Raw genomic sequence first — 17,948 nt, forward strand, 5'->3', positions numbered from 1 at the left:
CATTCTCCAATGAAAATCTTTAAAAGAACGATTGACCGAATAGTGCGAAGCTGTTTGTGTGTAGCTCCACGCCTCAAATTGTCAATCCACACACGGTGTCCCGCGGTCCTAAAGGGTTTGTGCGGTCGAATGCGTCCCTTCCCACTTCCTACAATCCGTCCATCCGACCAGAAGACAAAATAGGACAGCAATTCAAAACACTCATTAAATTTTATTTCAATTTTTCCACCCCACAAAAGTAAAAGTGCTCAAACGACGCGATGGCAGTGCTAAATCTACAACGTCTCACTATCCCAAGGTTAAATTAAAAACACACACAGGGATGCAGAATAAAAGCGAAATTATCGAAAACAAAATTCTTCAGGATAAAGACGAATTTAAAAGGCGGCAGAGAGAGGAACAATCACACAACGCCGGTCCCAGGGTCGCAGACTGCTCCACCGAGCGCACGATTTGTTAGGAATTCACGCCCCCGTTTTCACAAACAAAAATATCTACAACATTCCTTGTAAGTTAAAGACCAAAACACAAGAGGTGCACACTTTCACTCGCACACACACGCGAGGGCGGCTCACACACATTTTCCGGCCACAGATCCTTTGTCTTTTTTCCTTGCGTCTGTGTTAGGCAGAGAATTCACCGGCAACATCAACGGTACAATGAAAATGATGGAGATTGAGAGATTGGGGTCGGTGATGTTTCAGTTGGATTTACTCTTCCCCCCCCCCCATTATGTTTTATCTCCCCTCCCTTCCCCCTCAAAGAAAAATCAGTTGGTCAAAAAACATTCGCAAAACAAACTGCTCGGATGCCTCATTTTTTGGAAGTCTGGGTTTTCTTGGGCAACAGCACGGCTTGGATGTTTGGCAGTACGCCTCCCTGCGCGATGGTCACCCCTCCAAGCAGCTTGTTGAGCTCCTCGTCATTCCGGATGGCCAGTTGGAGGTGACGAGGGATGATCCTGGTCTTCTTATTGTCCCGGGCCGCGTTGCCGGCCAATTCTAGGATCTCAGCCGACAGGTACTCGAGCACGGCGGCCAGGTACACCGGCGCCCCGGCTCCCACTCGCTCGGCGTAGTTGCCTTTCCGCAGCAGGCGGTGGACGCGGCCGACCGGGAACTGCAAGCCAGCCCGAGAAGATCGGGACTTGGCTTTAGCCCGTGCCTTGCCCCCGGTCTTACCTCTGCCAGACATGTTTCGGTTTTTCAATTGACTCGCCTGCTCGATACAATGTAACCGAGGGCCGGTTTCAGCAACAATGTAACGCCCGCTTATCCGTTTCGGCAACAATGTAACAAATAAGCCGCCGACCTCAGGTTCTAGAACCGCATTGGCTCCGCCCCCTGAGCGTCACCGCATATTAATAACCCGCTCACGTCACAGGCATCTCACTCTCTGCCCTGCGATTGGTCCGCCACAGGTCAGGTAACTCTCCCATTGGACCTAATTTGGATCCTTCATTTGCATACTGCTGCAACGCCAACAGGCTCTCCAGCGTTGGGAAGCCCCGATGCTCCTCGGCTGAGACTCGAATGGGTGGGGCGTGTTGGGCGCTTTGCAGGAACGCGTATTAAGACAATGGTTCAATGCTTCTTTTATTCTCACGTGTACAAAGGTACAGTGAAATTATTTTTTAGCATACAGATCAGTAAGATTATTGCCGTACGTAAGTACACAATGCATAGAAACCGTCCACTGAGTCCATAAACAAGAGTTTTGGCGCCATTTCACAGTCCAAGCTGCAGCTGGCCATAAAGGTCCGTTACAATGGTTGCCTCCATCTGTTTGTCCTGGAACGGTCGTTCCTCTCCATGCCAGGCCACCTTCAGCCTTCGTGCCCCTGGGGCGCCTCCCGCAGCTGAACTTGAGGGCACGGAAGGTGGGTTTTTTACCGGCCCTTTGTCCAGCACCTGCCGCCGTCTACGACTTTCTTTCTCTCCAGTTCACGGTCCTCAGGACACCCAGGGGCCGGGTTCAGCGCCTTCCTTCTCCCGGTTTTGCGGCAGGCGAGCCAGGCCTGGGGTTTGGCCGTGGCTCTCCAGAACATGCACACGGACTGACAAACACACGTACAAGAAACAATCCCTCACAATTACACTCTCGACATCCCCCACTGCTCCTGAGCCTTGCTTGCCCGGGATTTTGCAAAAGCAACAATCTCAATTTTATAACCACTTCTGAGATCAAAGCAAAACTCTGGCTCCATGCAAGATATAAAATACAAGCCATGTTGTAATCTTGAACCAAAAACAAAACTGCTGGAAGATCTCAGTGGTATCTGTTGAGCCAGCGACCTGACCTGACAACGTTGACTATTTCCCTTCACAGATGCTGCCTGACCCGCTGAGTTCCTCCAGCACTGTGTCTTTTACGTAAACCAGCATCCGCAGTTCCTTGTATTTCCACCTATCATCAGGCTTTGTCCCGGCTCTACCTCTCTTTCCAGCTTTCTTCCTCTTCCATCAGTCCCCATCCAAAACATCATCTGCCCATTCCCTCCACAGATGCTGCATGGCCTGCTGTGTTCCTCCAGCAATTTGGGGGTTTTTTTTGGTTAAGATGTTAAAGAGGCTGTCTGGACTGATAATTCGGTGGGCAATTTGGAACAAGCTAGCTAGTATGATTATATTGCAAATATTGTAATATCTTTTCTCTCATTTGCAAATATAATTGTACTAGCTTGTTCCACATCGCCTACTCAATCATTAGTCCAGTCTTCCTCTTTAACATCATAACCAAAAAAAACGTCAAAGTGCTGGAGGAACTCAGCGGGTCAGGCAGCATCTGTGGAGGGAATTAACAGGACATTTCAGGTCAGTTCCCTTAGACCGAAAGAGAAGGGGGAAGAAAGCTGGAAAAAAGAGGTGGGGGTGAGACAAAGCCTGGTGAATGATTGGTGGGTACAGGGGAGGGGGTGGTGATTGGCAGATAGATGGAGTAAGTGACAAAGGCTGGAGGTGAAAAGGACACAAAAGGGTGTCAGGAAAGGAGAGGAGGGGTGAAATGTTTTAGAGTTGGGGAGCAGGCCCCAGATGTAGCTGAGCTCAGGAACTCAGCTCAGTGAGATGAGAGGAGACTAGATGGATTTGATAAACAACCTATAGGAAGAGGTTAACAGGCTCGGACTTGATTCCATGGAGCGTAGGAGGCTGAGGGGTGATCTTATAGAGGTGTACAATATCATGAAGGATCAGGTAAATTAATAAAATCTTATAGCCTGAGTTGGGGAATCAAGACCAAAAGGACATAGGTTTAAGGTGAGGGGGAAAGATTTTTTAGGAACCTCAAAGGTGGTGGGTGTATGGAACGGGCTATGGAGGTGCTAGTTGAGGCAGGTACTATCGCAATGTTTAAAAGACATTTGGACAGTTACGTGGATAGGATAGGTTTGGAGGGACGTGGGCCAAACACAGGCAGGTGGGACTAGTGTTGATGGGGTACATCGGTCAGCGTGGGCAAGTTGTGCCGAAGGACTTGTTTCGACGCTCTATATCTCTATGACTATGAAACGTGATGGCAAGTTATAACAATGTTGAGATTAAAGTGCTAACGATGTTAACTGACTACTCAAGGCCAGTTAGATAAGTTTTTAGACTTTCTGGGTGAACCAAAAGTTGAAACAAGATGAAGTTGCCTCTCGTTGCAGATACCAATGGCCTTGAGGCAGGTTATCAGCGGCATATCCTGCTGCTGTTCACTGCATGGATCCTGCAGCAGAGAACAGCTCACAGACAGACAGGGAGCTGAATAGAACCTAGAACAGTACAGAAGATAGACACATCTCTGGATACTGCCTGAACTCCTGAGTTACTCCAGCACCTTTGTGTCGATCTTTAGTATAAATCAGCATCTGCAGTACCTTATTTCTGTAGACCACTACAGCATTGCAACAGGCCCTTTGGCCATACCGAACATAATGACAAGACCATCTCTCATATGCCTGCAGGTGATCTATATCCCTCCATTCCCTGCATATCCATGTGCCTATCTAAAAGCCTCTTAAACATCACAATCGTATCTGCCTCCACCACCACCCCCGGCAGCGTGGTCTGGGCCCACACCTAAAAACCTTCTCCACACATCTGCTTTAAACTTTGCCCCTTGCACTTTAAAGCTGTACCCTCTATTAGTTGATTTTTCTATCTGGGTAAAGGTTCTGACTGTCTACTCCATCTATGCTTCTCATAATTTTCTATACTTCTATCAGGACTCTCTGCAACCTCTGGTGTTCCAGAGAAACCAATTCAAGTCTGTCCAACCTCTCCCTGTCAATAATACTCCCTAATCCAGGCAGCATTCAGGTAAACCTCTGCACCCTCTTCGAAACCTCCACATCCTTCCTGTAATGGCGCAAACAGAACTGCATGTAATACCTTGAATGTCATATAAAGCTGCATCATGACTTCCTGACTTTGGAATGTTGCATTCGTCTGAACGTTTGGGTAAGGTGTCTGGGCAAGTGTAAAGTTTAGGCGTAATACCCCTCTTGATCTTGTATTTGTGAATAGTTGTATAATTGTCATTTGTAATGCACACAGCAGGGAGCTCAGTTAAACAGTGAAAGAAATGAGTGGCACAGTGACGCAGCGGTAGAGTTGTTGCCTCACAGCGCCAGAGACCCAGGTTCGATCCTAACCATGGATGCTGTCTGTATGGAATTTGCACGTTCTCCCTGTGACCGCATGGGATTCCTCTGGGCGCTCCAGTTTCCTCCCACATCCCAAGGACGTGTGGGTTTGTAGGTTAATTGGCCTCTGTAAATTGCCCCTAGTGTGTAGGGAGTGGATGAGAAAGTGTGATAACACAGAACTAGTGAACAGGTGGTCGGCCTGGACTCCATGGGCCGAAGGGTTTCTTTCCATACTGTATCGGTAAACTAAACAAAGATTTATCGCTCCACATGTTGGGTTGATGTTTATTATCGTCACTTATTGTACAGTGAAAAACATTGTTTTGCATGTTTAATCAGATCAGATATACTAATCATAAATACAATCAGTTTAAACTCAAGTACAATAGATGGAGCAAAGGGGAAGATACAGAGTGGAGAATATAGTGTAGGAAAACAACTGCAGATACTGGTACAAATCGAAGGTATTTATTCACAAAATGCTGGAGTAACTCAGCAGGTCAGGCAGCATCTCAGGAGAGAAGGAATGGGTGACGTTTCGGGTCAAGACCTTTCTTCAGACTGATGTCAGGGGGGCGGGACAAAGGAAGGATATAGGTGGAGACAGGAAGATAGAGGAAGAACTGGGAAGGGGGAGGGGAAGAGAGGGACAGAGGAACTATCTAAAGTTGGAGGTCAATGTTCATACCACTGGGCTGCAAACTGCCCAAGCGAAATATGAGGTGCTGTTCCTCCAATTTCTGGTGGGCCTCACTATGGCACTGGAGGAGGCCCATGACAGAAAGGTCAGACTGGGAGGGGGAGTTGAAGTGCTCAGCCACCGGGAGATCGGGTTGGTTAAGGTGTTGAGCGAAACGATCGCCGAGCCTGCGTTTGGTTTCCCCGATGTAAAGAAATTGACATCCAGAGCAGAGGATACAATAGATGAGGTTGGAGGAGGTGCAGGTGAACCACTGTCTCACCTGGAAAGACTGTTTGGGTCCTTGGATGGAGTTGAGGGGGGAGGTAAAGGGGCAGGTGTTGCTTCTGCGGTTGCAGCGGAAAGTACCCGGGGATGGGGTGGTTTGGGTAGGAAGGGACGAGTAGACCAGGGAGTTACGGAGGGAACGGTCTCTGCGGAACGCAGAAAGGGGAGGGGATGGGAAGATGTGGCCAGTAGTGGGGTCCCGTTGGAGGTGACGGAAATGTTGGAGGATGATTTGTTGGATACGCTGGCTGGTGGGGTGGAAGGTGAGAACGAGGTGGATTCTGTCCTTGTTACGAGTGGGGGGAGGGGGAGCAAGAGCGGAGCTGCAGGATGTAGAAGAGGCCCTAGTGAGAGCGTCATCTGTAATGGAAGAGGGGAAGTCCCGTTTCCTGAAGAACGAGGACATCTCTGATGCCCTAGTGTGAAACATCTCATCCTGGGCGCAGATGCGGCATAGACGGAGGAATTGGGAGTAGGGGATAGACTTTTTGCAGGAGACAGGGTGGGAAGAAATGTAGTCCAAATAGCTATGCGAGTCAGTGGGTTTATAGTGGATGTCATTCACTAGTCTGTCTCCTGTGATGGAGATGGTGCGGTCCAGAAACGGTAGGGAGATGTCGGAGATAGTCCAAGTATATTTAAGAGCAAGATGGAAATTGGTAGTGAAGTGTATGAAGTCAGTGAGTTCTGCATGGGTACAAGAGATAGCACCAATGCAGTCGTCGATGTAGCGGAGGTAGAGTTCGGGGATGGGGCCGGTGTACATCTGGAACAGGGATTGTTCGACGTACCCGACAAAGAGGCAGACATAGCTCGGGCCCATGCGAGTGCCCATAGCTACGCCTCTGGTTTGGAGGAAGTAGGAGGAGAGTGGAGAATATAGATTCTGTTGCTTTTCTCATCTGTGATAAGGTTGCCCAGTTTTGCACATCCCCTCCAACGGTCCTGTGCTCCTTCAATGTCGTCCCTCTGGCAGTATGTGCTGCCTCAGTACTGCTCCATCTGCAATATTCCCTCAGCACCCCCTTTCCCAGTGCGATGCTCCCTCAGTACTGCCCCTCCCACAGTGCAGCACTCCCTCAGTACCGCCCCTCCCACAGTAAAGTGCTCCCTCAGTACTGCAAGACATCTACTCCTTCACAGTCTGCTGATGTCAGTATTACACTGGGCATCCACGGTGCACAGTGCCAGGCTGGTTTGAGAAGCACTTTTAGGAGCAGATGAGCCCTTAGCTCTAGGGAGAATACGTGTCTAAAGAACCTTGCGTAAATCTCCTTCAATCCCTCTTGGACAGCAGCTGGTGGATTGTGTCATGGTGTGACCTTGTGGAGAGTGACTGCAACAACATTGATGTCTGGCAGGCAGTGGTGTTCCATCTCCTTGTCCTTAACCATGCAATCTCTGGGTCTGGGAGGTGTTGTCAGAGTAGCCAAGAGTGTTTTATTTCATATGTCTCAGACAAAACAATGAAATTCTAGCTTGCAACAGCACAACAGAATATGTAAACATAGTACTCTATAAGCAATATAATAAATGAAAAAAATTCAGTATATATTATATATATATATAGAACTTTTTTCATTTATTATATTGCTTATGTGTGTGTGTGTGTGGAAATCATGGATAGGTGACATTTCGGGCTTTCAGTCAGATGCCACCTGACCCACTGAGATACTCCAGCACTTTGTGTCGTTTTTGTTGTAAACCAGCATCTGCAGTTCCTTGTTTCTCTAATCTTCTTGGTCACCTAACCAAACTGGTGAGACATGATTTTTCACGCACAAAGCCATAATAATAATTCCTGATCAGTCCTTGCCTTTCCAAACACAAATAAATGCTGTGTCTCAGAACCTTCCCACCACTGACTGATGCTAGACTTACCAATGTTCCCTGGTTATCCCTGTCCCCTTCTTAAATAAAAGACTAATGATCTATCCTTTGGTATCTCACCTTGGCTAAGGAAAGCACATATATCTCAGCCATTACATCAGTAATGAGATGGGTCCCAACGTGAAATGTCACGTATCTGTATTCTGCAAGGATGCTACCTTTCCCGCTGAGTTAGTTGCTCCAGCATTTTTTTACCTTTCAGTAATCTCCCTTGCTGCTTGCAACATCATAGGATATTTGACATGATGACATTTATTGATCAGTGCATTGAGTACAGATTGGGATGTCATGATGTATCTGTACAAGATGATGAGACCACACTTGGAGCACTGTGTCGGAAAGAACTGCAGAGGCTGGTTTAAATCGGTTTTAATGGATGATGTTTCGGGTCGAGACCCTTCTTTAAACTTCGCACTTGTTCAGTTTTAGTTTAGAGATACAGCGCGGCACAATGGGTCCGCACCGACCAGTGATCCCCGCATATTAACACTATCCATTTACCAAGCCAATTAATCTACAAACCTGTATGTCTTTGGAATGTGGGAGGAAACTGATCTCGGAGAAAACCCACACAGGTCATGGGGAGAACGTACAAACTCCGTACAGCCAGCACCCGTAGTCGGGCGCTGTAAGGCAGCAACTCCACCGCTGCGGCACCATGCCGCCAGTTCAGGTCACCCAACTATCAGAAGGAAAAGTGTGCAGAAAAGATTCATGAGTATGTAACTAAGACTAGAAGGCTTGAGTTATAAGGAGTGCTGTATCGGCTGGGTCATTTTTCTCTGGATCGTAGAATGGTCATAGTGATCTAATGGAAATACATAAATATAAATACATAAAATCATGAATCGTGTGAATAGTCTTTTTAGGGTAGGGGAGTCTAGCGCTGGAGGCCATGGGGTTTAAGTTGGGAGGGAAAAGATTAAACGGGAAACAAAGGGGCCACTTTTTCACACAGATAACGGTGGGCATATGGAACGAGCTGCCAGGGGAGGCAGTTGAGGCAGGTACAATAACAACATTTGGACAGGTACATGGTTTAGAGGGATATGGGCCAACTGTGGTTAAATGGGACTATCTTAGATTGGGCATCTGGTCAGAATGGATGGGTTGGGCAGAAGGGTTTGGTGTAGTTTGTTTGGAGAACTGTCTTCAGTACTAGAGGTGGAATGTGGTCTACACCCACTGCCCTGGCAGGATCCAATCCTTTCAGCCACTTCTTTGTAGTGGAAGAAGGAACTGCAGATGTTGGTTTAAAATGAAGATAGACACAAAAAGCTGGAGTAACTCAGCGGGACAGGCCACATCTCTGGAGAGGAGGAATGGGTGATATTGTCTGAGGAAGGGTCTCGACTCGAAATTTCACCTATTCCTTCTCTCCAGGGATGCTGCTTGTCCCACTGAGTTACTCCAACTTTTTGTGTCAATCTTCACTTTGTTATAGTATTGGAACAAGTCAATTGGCTGTAGAATGGCTTTTGATGGTGGGAATCTTTGGAACAAGGTTGTGACGAGATATAGAGCCGTGGTGTTTAGTTTATTTATACCGAGGTACAGTTAAAGGGTTTTTGTTGCATTCTGTAACATGTGTAACTATTGCTGTTGCCATCACTGATTGTGGGGGTGGGGGAGTTGAAAGGCAGGGAGGGAAATCATTCTGCCCACCGACTGCAAGGCAGCCCACGCCTTCCCGCACCCGCCACCAGGGGTCGCTGCTGCCATAGCAACGCCGACGTCTTCAGAACCCGCCCACAGTTGGTCAACCCAGCAACTGAGTGGCCGCAACCGCAGTCGCTGCGCCGCCGCCGACTTGATCCCGGTCCCACCTCCCGAGAAGGAGGATCCTCGATGGGTTTGTCGATTGGTTCGCCGCGGGGCGGAGACAAAAAGGAGGAGAGCGAGGTGAATGAAATTGAGGATGAGTAGCATGCGCGGGATGGGGACAGTGGATGGAACCGGCGGTGTGGGACGGGGACTGAAGCAAAGATAGACCACTCGACCTTACAAACCGTAGTGTGTCATGACGCCATTTTAGTAGGCAGAAACTTGCAGAAACATTTAAAAAGAAAAATCACCAAAATCTATGAATTGATAGATGAGATATATTCTGCATTTTAATGGTATCATCACACATACTGTTCCCACAAAGCACTGATTACACTGCGAGAGGAAGAGCGAACGGTGTGTTTTGCCTACCAAAATGGCGGACGTCACGCTCCTTTGCGTACTACACTTCAGTATCGGCGATTTCAACTGAGTGGTCCATCTTGAGTGGTCCATCTTGTTCCTCTAGTATCTTTGGACTGAGCGGAGAAGAGCAGAGAGCATGCGCCTTGGGGTGAATGGGCGGGTCAGATGAGAAGAGGCGGGGCATGCGCATTGGAACCGTTCTGTGGGTCGGGGGTTCGGAGCGCAGAGGTGTACAGTGAGCATGCGCAGTGGGGCCAAGATGGCGAGGGGCGGGGCGAGGAGGAGCATGCGCGGTTGGCTCGTCGCCGGTAGCCGGCGACCGAGCGCGAGAAGTTTCGGGAAGGCGTTGCTGTGGCCGCGGCTGATGTTAACGTTCGCGTCGGTGTCGCCACCGCCAGCCCGCCGCCAGCATGGCTCCCACCGGCTCGTCCGACCAGCTTGAGGAGATGAAGACCGTCATCAAGCGGCTGGTCGACTCGAACTTGGTGGTGGTGTTCAGCAAGTCCTTCTGCCCGTACTGCACGAAGGTAAGAAGGCCGGGGGAGAGGAGAGGGGAGGGGAGGGGGAGAACATGGAGTTGGGAGGGTGGGAGCCCAGGGGAGAGTGGGCTATGCCTGGGGGAGAGTGGGCTATGCCTGGGGGAGAGTGGGCTATGCCTGGGGGAGAGTGGGCTATGCCTGGGGGAGAGTGGGCTATGCCTGGGGGAGAGTGGGCTATGCCTGGGGGAGAGTGGGCTATGCCTGGGGGAGAGTGGGCTATGCCTGGGGGAGAGTGGGCTATGCCTGGGGGAGAGTGGGCTATGCCTGGGGGAGAGTGGGCTATGCCTGGGGGAGAGTGGGCTATGCCGGGGGAGAGGGGGTGGTGGCCGCTTGGGGGAGAGGGGGAGAATGGGCTATGTCTGGGGGAGAGGGAGGTGGTGGCCTGGGGGAGAGGGGAGTGGTGGCCTGAGGGAGAATGGGTTAAGCCTGGGGGAGAGGGGGTTGGTGGCCAGAGGGAGAGGGTGGCCAGAGGGAGAGGGTGGCCAGGGGGAGAGGGAGAGAGTGGGCTATGCCTGGGGGAGAGATGGGCGGAGGGTCATTGTGGGTCAACTTTCTGCCTTGCTTTCCTGTCTCTATGTCCATAATGGGACAAATGCTATGTAATCAGTCATGCTGCTGGGTCTTCCTAATTTTCGTGCCTTTTGTTTCTACAATGGGGAAATGCTATAGAAACATAGAAAATAGTTGTAGGAGTAGGCCATTCAGCCCTTCGAGCCAGCACTGCCATTCAATGTGATTATGGCTGATCATCAAAAATCAGTACCCTGTTCCTGTTTTCTCCCCATATCCCTTGATTTCTTCAGCTGTAAGAGCTAAATCTAACTCTCTTCAACATCCAGTGAATTAGCCTCCACTGCCTTCTGTGGCAGAGAATTCCACAGATTCACAACTGTGGGTGAAAAGGTTTTTCCTCATGTTTTGTATGTAAACGATTGGCCTGCAGAGTCTCTCTCCTTCCATTCCTCTGTATCTACAATGGGGAAATGCCGTGTAAACATGTCATGCTACAGAAACTCTAGCCCCTCTTCCGCCTGTGTATCTACAATGTGGAAATTTTATATAAACCTGTCAGAGTCTGCAGAATCTCTCATTATGTGTGATTTTATACAAATAGGAGAATTCTACGTTGTGTACGTGTGCGTTTATTCTAGAGTACAATTATGAACTATCTTGTTGCTCTTTGTGTAAAGTTGTTAGCCTGAAGAACGGTCCTGAGCCAAAACATCACCTGTCCATGTTCTCCAGTGATGCTGCCTGACCTGCTGAGTTACTCCAGCACTTTGTCCTTTATCCATTTCCTCAAGTACTTTTTTGTTTTGAAGTGTTAGGTGAATTGTTATTTTCTTCAAGCTTTCATCTATTCTCCAGAGGTTCTATACCATGTTCGTACTTGGCCCTGGTTAGCAAGTATAGGAATGTTCAACTGTTGTGGTCATGGGCAGGTTCGTGGTTGAGGTGCTTCAAATAGAGATGAAGGTTGCAATCACTTGCTTTAGTGGCATGTTTTAAAAAATCCTTTTTCAAGAAAGTGTCGTCTTGTGCTCTAGAGTTCTACAAGTGCTGATAACACTTTACGAAGATAAATTGGAGTCCTGCAATTTGATTACAATGTTCCCATAGTGAAATCAAATATCTTCAGGATCTTTAGATTGCAGTTGTATCGGAAATACATGCAACATATTAACGCATGGTTTTAAGTCAAGTTGCTGGAGGAACTCCAGCGGGTCAGGCGAGCCTGTTGAGAATAGAGGAGGTGTGGTGGGGGTTGGTGAAGGAAAATTAGAGATGGGCACATGTGAATGTAGTCTTATAGTACTGAGCCCATTGTGTGGTCTGTGGGTAATATTCAGACAGTGTTGGTTTCTTTTCATAACAAATCTCTCCCTTTTTTTATATATCATAGGTTAAAGATCTTTTTGCGAGCCTGGATGTTGATATTCATGTTGTGGAGCTTGATGTAATAGGTAATGATTTTTTAATTCTCTTTTTATTCAACTGATAGTGATTACGTAATTCTATTGAAAGACTGTTTTAATATTTGATGTGTTGTCCTTATCAGTGTAGACTTTCAGTAGAACATTGCAAACAAAAGGGAAATGTGCAGAGTCATGCAGAGTAAGGGAAAATGTTTAGATTCTAGTTCTTGTTTATGGGTTATCACTTTATTACCATGATGCATAATAAACAATGAAGCTGCTGTGTCATCATGCTCTTGGATATTTTTTCCTCATCTGCACCCAAATACATAGTTTGTCAGCAGCCCACCTTGCCCTCGAGAGAGAGAAGCAAAATTTATCAGGTCCATCACCTTCCACGGGAATTGAGTTTTGATAGAATTGCATTTGGTCCAATCTGCTTGTGCTAGCTCTTCAGTAGAGTTGTTAAAATACTCCAGCCCTCTACCTGAGGATTTTTATTCCTTCATTATTCATGAATATTACTTACTGGCAGAAGGTGCAGAAGCTTGAAAGTGTGCACCACCAGACTGCGGAAGAGCTGCTTCCACCCCATTATCAGGCTTCTGAATGGGCTTAAATAAAGGGCCAAGTGGATATTTAATTGAGAGCTGTACTAAATTATGTAATTGAAAGAATGAGTATGAAGGACATTTCTTTATCGGTGTGATCAGTAACCAAGGGTAAAGACCAAAAAAAATTAACAATTTTGAAGATATTGAACTTCAACCAGCTAGGGGTGGGCGTTATAGAGTTGAAGCTTCTTCTTGGTTGTGGAATGTTAAATAAGCTGAAGTTCATCACAATCACTGCAACTTATTTTTTCCCTGACTGGATCTATTTTTAGGCAGTTGCTGGTGAGAAAAATGTTGAAGGGGTGTAGGGGGCAGAGCTTGTGCCTTTCTCTTTGCCCATAATATTCATTTCTGCTTATCCTTTATTGAATTTCAAACATTGAACCTGGCTATTTAGAGGTGTGGTACAAGTTGCTATGGCAATTGGACAAACAGTGGTTTCAAGAGGTAAATTAGCATCTAAAGCAATTTGCATCTACATGTGTTCCACTTCAAAGGTACTTTAGCTATAAAGGTACATCAGCTGCAGATCATTGGTTTGCAAAGGGGCTTTAGTACTCAGCTAAGTGCACCATTTGGGCAGGATGCTTTCTGTGGATTCGCCTTCTTAAAGTAGTTCCTGTGTAGGAAGTGTGAGCCATTTTCTGCGTGTCTTGCAAATAGCGGTGAAAATTTTATCATTATTCAAAATTTTGAATAATTATTCAACGCTACTGAGGGAGTGGAAAAATAATTATTCAGAATATGAGGTGGTGTGGAAGAGAAAGTAATTGGATAACGTAGATAGCCAATAAGTTTCTCCTGCAAAAACAAATTAAATAACACTACCAGGTACTGTGTGGGCAGCAGGTTTTTCTTTACTCTTCCACTCCATCGAAGCAGGGATGTGGTTCTGTTCAACCACAATCTCATACTAACCTTTTAAACCCCAATCTCCATTTACAGTTAGCCATTCCCTGAGTTTGCTCATTACGGGTCTTGTACAATGCAGATAATATATCCATAAAGCTTGTTAGCAGATTTCATTAATAGTCTTGTTAAGCACCTTAGGATGTTCTAATATGTTAATGGCACGATATAAATATGGTCTATCATTTCAAACGTCTGTGGCGGCCTGTGTGTGGTTTCCATGACCTGTTTTGGTTGTTTTACAAGTCACAGTTCATGACTTTCACATCTAAGTCCCTTTGTGCTTAGTACAGCTGGCATAAAATACTTCAATTGCCCCACCTATTCCAAAATGTGAAACAAAAGCCTATATAGCATTGATCAGATGCTGAACCAGTTGGTGTATTTGTGTAGACTGCAAGCTAACTACAGTATATATTGTCGTTGTCCTTTATGTTACAATGTTATTTGTGTTACAATGTAGAAACAAGGAACTGCAGATGTTGGTTTACACAAAAGAGCACAAAGTGTTGGAGTAACTCAGCGGATCAGGCAGCATCTCTAGAGAACATAGATAGGTGACGTTTGAGGTCAGGGGCCTTCAGACATTGTAGTGGGGCGGGGCAGAAAGCTGAAGTGTGAAGAAGGGTCTCAACCCAAAGCGTAACCTATCCATGTTCTCCAGAGATGCTTCATCAGTCTGAAGAAGGGTCTCGACCCGAAACGTCACCCATTCCTTCTCTCCCGAGATGCTGCCTGACCTGCTGAGTTACTCCAGCATTTTGTGAATAAATTGATTTGTACCAGCATCTGCAGTTATTTTCTTATTATCCAGAGATGCTGCCTGAACCGCTGAGTTACTCAAGCACTGTGACCAATTGTTTTGTTCGGGTATCCAGCTCTCTTGTCATTGTTATCCTGACACTAAGTTGTATTTCCTCTGCCATGTTTTGTTTTCTCCAGAGAGGGGAGTACTTATGCAGGAAGCGTTGAATGAAATTACGGGCCAGCGGACTGTTCCCAATGTGTTTGTTAACAAGGCTCATTTGGGTGGCTCTGACAGTACCAAGCAGGTAAGGTACTATTTGATGAAACTGCACACGTTACTTGCTGCGAAAAATACTTCATATAACCTTTGTAAAGGAACTACATTTGAAGCTGCCTCGCTCCTTTTCCTGTAGTTTAGTTTAGAGATACAACGCGGAAACAAACCCACCGGGTCTGCGCCAACCACCGATCCCTGCACATTAACACCACCCTTTGCACACCAGGGACAATTTTTATATTTACCAAGCCAATTAATCTAAATACCCCCATTTCATTTATTATTTAAGAGAACAGTCTGAATGTAATTTAGAAGATGCATGATTAAGTGTGGAGCCCATTCCAGGGGTATTTGGAATTCCAATGTGATGATGAGACCTACAGGTCAAGTCCTAGGTTTGATTCCCTTGTCTCTCCTAGGTTAAGAAACATCCTTTGGCCTACCACATGCTGACTGTTTAGCCTATCTGCACTAATTGCATTTGCCTGCATTATACTTCTATGCCATGCCTATTCAAATGTCTGTTTAACTGCATCTAAAAGTAGTGATTGCATCTGTTTCTCCACCACCTGGCAGCATGCCCCCGATATCAACCACTCTCTGTGTGGGTAAACTATTGTCTCAGATCCCCTTTAAATCTCTTCCTCCTCACCTTAGACGTTTTATTTTCTATCTTGGGAAATTGACTCATCTATATCTATGCCTCATCATTTTCTATATCTCTATCAGATCTCCTTTGCTCCAAAACTAAAGTCCTCCATTGCAGTCAACATCCTGGTGAAGCTCTGCACTCTCCAGTGTAACCATGCCCTTCCTATAGCTGGTTGAGCAGAACTGCACACAATACTCTTGCTTAGTAAGGGTGTCAAAGGTTAACTGGAGAAGGCAGGAGATTGGGGTTGAGAAGGAAAGATAGATCATCCGTGATTGAATGGCGAAATAGACTCGATTGGCCCAATGGCCTCATTCTGCTCCAATGGCTTATGAACTTACTCCAGATGTGGCCTAAGCAAAGGTTTTATTCAGTTTCAACACGTTATCTTAACTTTCATAGTCTGCTGTGGCCTCTAATATAACCTAACTATGCAAAGTATGCTTAAATGATTATTTTTTAAAATCCTGCAGGCGTTTGATGATGGCTTGTTGAAGAGACTCTTGGATGGTGGTGAAAAGTATGACTACGACCTCATAGTTATTGGTGGTGGTTCTGGAGGACTTGCAGCCTCAAAGGTAAAGTGTCTTTTATATTGTGAAATAAATCTTAATGGTCATCCATTGATGTAATTAGAAAACATTTCTTCATGAAATCTGTTGCAGAAAGTGTTAGCAATTTAGCTCCCCTTGTCAAATTGATATGGAATTTTTTTTTTGTGCAAATTATTCTCATTGAGTTCTGCTTCCTCCATTTATATAAACAATATTTACCTATCCAGGTAGAGGAATTGATAAAAGGTTAACATGAAATATTACCTGTTTCTTCAGATGTTTTCTGACATATCTAATGTTTCCAACAAATTGTCTTTATAATTAAAGTTTAGAGCATTTGGCTTTTTTGCTGTTGGATTATTTTCTGACCATTTGGGTATGTAGAGGCTTTAATTAGCTTCTTTGCTCACATTTCTGAAAGGGAGTTAAGTTCATATCATGGGTGAATGCTGCCAGTGGGTACATAGTAATGCAACATAGTAATTTCATTGCAAAACGGAAATTCTGTTCTTTATGGCGCTGACTAGTAGATTGTCATAAACCACTCCCAATTCACGTTCAGTCACTCTACACCTCCATCCCCAACCAGTAAGGCCTTAATGCACTCAATTTCTTCCTCGACTGCAGAACTATCCAATTTCCCTCTACTAACACTCTACTCTGGTTCTCACCGAGCTGGTTCTCACCCTTAACAACTTTTCCTTCAACTCCTCCCACTTCTTGCCTGCCTCTTTGAAGGGTATGTTGAACAATCCCTGTTCTAGGCGGACACTGGGCCTATACCCAAACTCTATCTCTGTTACGTTGATGACTGCATCAATGCTACCTCCTGCACCATGCAGAACTCGTGGACTTCATCAACTTCACCACCATCATTTAAATTTATTTGGACCATCTCCGACACCTCCCTCCCCATTTTTGATTGCACAGTCTCCATCACAGGAAATAGACTATCAACTGACATCTATTACAAACCCACTGACTCCCACAACTATTTCGACTACACTTCTTCCCACCCTGCTTCCTGCAAAGTCTCTATCCCCTATTCCCAATTCCTCTGTCTACGCCGCATCTGCGCCCACGATGAGGTGTTCCATACCAGGACATCCGAGATGTCCTCATTCTTTAGGGACCAGGGGTTCCCCTCTCCCATCATATATGAGGCCCTCACTCGGAAACTTTGCAGGTTTCTTTGTAATCCTTTTGTCTATCTGAATATTGGTTGAAATTCTGACAATTTTAGGCAAGTTCACTTTGACTGAGACAGTCAATTCTATTTGTGATGAATCGTGATCTTTGCCTTTGTTTACAGGAAGCTGCCAACCTTAATAAGAAAGTCTTGGTGTTTGATTATGTTGTGCCGACGCCCAAGGGAACTACCTGGGGTATGTTTTTTGTGTTTTCCACTAAGCTAGAATTTTCACGGATGTGAATCAGCTTTTAGATTTTTGCTTGCATTGTTATGTTCTTTGCGTTGTCCAAGTCTGTGTGCCTGGGATGCTGCTGCAAACAAGCTTTTCATTGTACGTGTACCTCATCGTACTTGTGTATGGGACAGTAAACTTGACTCGACTTGGAATGTCTGTATTTGCGCCAGAGTGTAATCTTTCACCTAAGATTGTCCTTGTGGTAGAATTTGACCTGGATACCAATTACTTATGCCATTCTCAAAAGGAGAAGAGTTGCCCAATAATACAACACGTACTAAACTCAAATATCCCTCATGTATTAATGTGTCAGAAGTATATTTCAGGAGAGGCGAAATCATTTAATTATCAGAATGTTTTCAACATATTCATGGTTTATTTAATATTTAGGATTGGCTGCACTCCACCCCCCCCCCCCCCCCCCCCATCTCTCACTCCATTTTGGTAGTTCTTAAATCTTAATTTATCTACTTTCTTTCTCTTGGAGGACTTGGAGGTACTTGTGTAAATGTAGGATGCATCCCAAAGAAGCTGATGCACCAGGCTGCTCTTCTAAGCCAGAATTTAAATGATTCCCGTAAGTTTGGCTGGGAGTTTGAAGACACAGGTAAGATTTTGTAAAATAATTTGACTGTT

General features: G+C 45.9%; 2 protein-coding genes across 2 annotated transcripts in view; one reads left to right on the forward strand and one right to left on the reverse strand.

Moving 5' to 3' along the window:
- Positions 1–204: 204 nt before the first annotated feature.
- LOC144601816 (histone H2A) lies at positions 205–1,343 on the reverse strand. Its single transcript, XM_078414264.1, has one exon. It carries the CDS (start codon positions 1,192–1,194, stop codon positions 814–816), a length of 381 nt encoding a protein of 126 aa, XP_078270390.1. The 5' UTR covers positions 1,195–1,343; the 3' UTR covers positions 205–813.
- A 7,915-nt stretch (positions 1,344–9,258) lies between these two features.
- LOC144601817 (thioredoxin reductase 1, cytoplasmic-like) overlaps positions 9,259–17,948 on the forward strand; it is a 51,766-nt gene continuing 43,076 nt past the window's right edge. The window contains exons 1-7 of the mRNA XM_078414265.1: positions 9,259–9,389; positions 10,076–10,204; positions 12,120–12,180; positions 14,598–14,707; positions 15,805–15,909; positions 17,198–17,270; positions 17,800–17,919. Coding sequence (XP_078270391.1) covers positions 9,336–9,389; positions 10,076–10,204; positions 12,120–12,180; positions 14,598–14,707; positions 15,805–15,909; positions 17,198–17,270; positions 17,800–17,919 — 652 coding nt within the window. The 5' untranslated portion in view covers positions 9,259–9,335. The remainder of the gene's footprint in view (positions 9,390–10,075; positions 10,205–12,119; positions 12,181–14,597; positions 14,708–15,804; positions 15,910–17,197; positions 17,271–17,799; positions 17,920–17,948) is intronic.

The sequence above is a fragment of the Rhinoraja longicauda genome, chromosome 17 (assembly GCF_053455715.1).
Source record: "Rhinoraja longicauda isolate Sanriku21f chromosome 17, sRhiLon1.1, whole genome shotgun sequence".
Taxonomy (NCBI): Eukaryota; Metazoa; Chordata; class Chondrichthyes; order Rajiformes; family Arhynchobatidae; genus Rhinoraja; species Rhinoraja longicauda.

Coding starts and splice junctions, on each gene's coding strand:
- LOC144601816 (XM_078414264.1), bottom strand. CDS start 1,194: ATGTCTGGCAGAGGTAAGACCGGGGGCAAGGCACGGGCTAAAGCCAAG.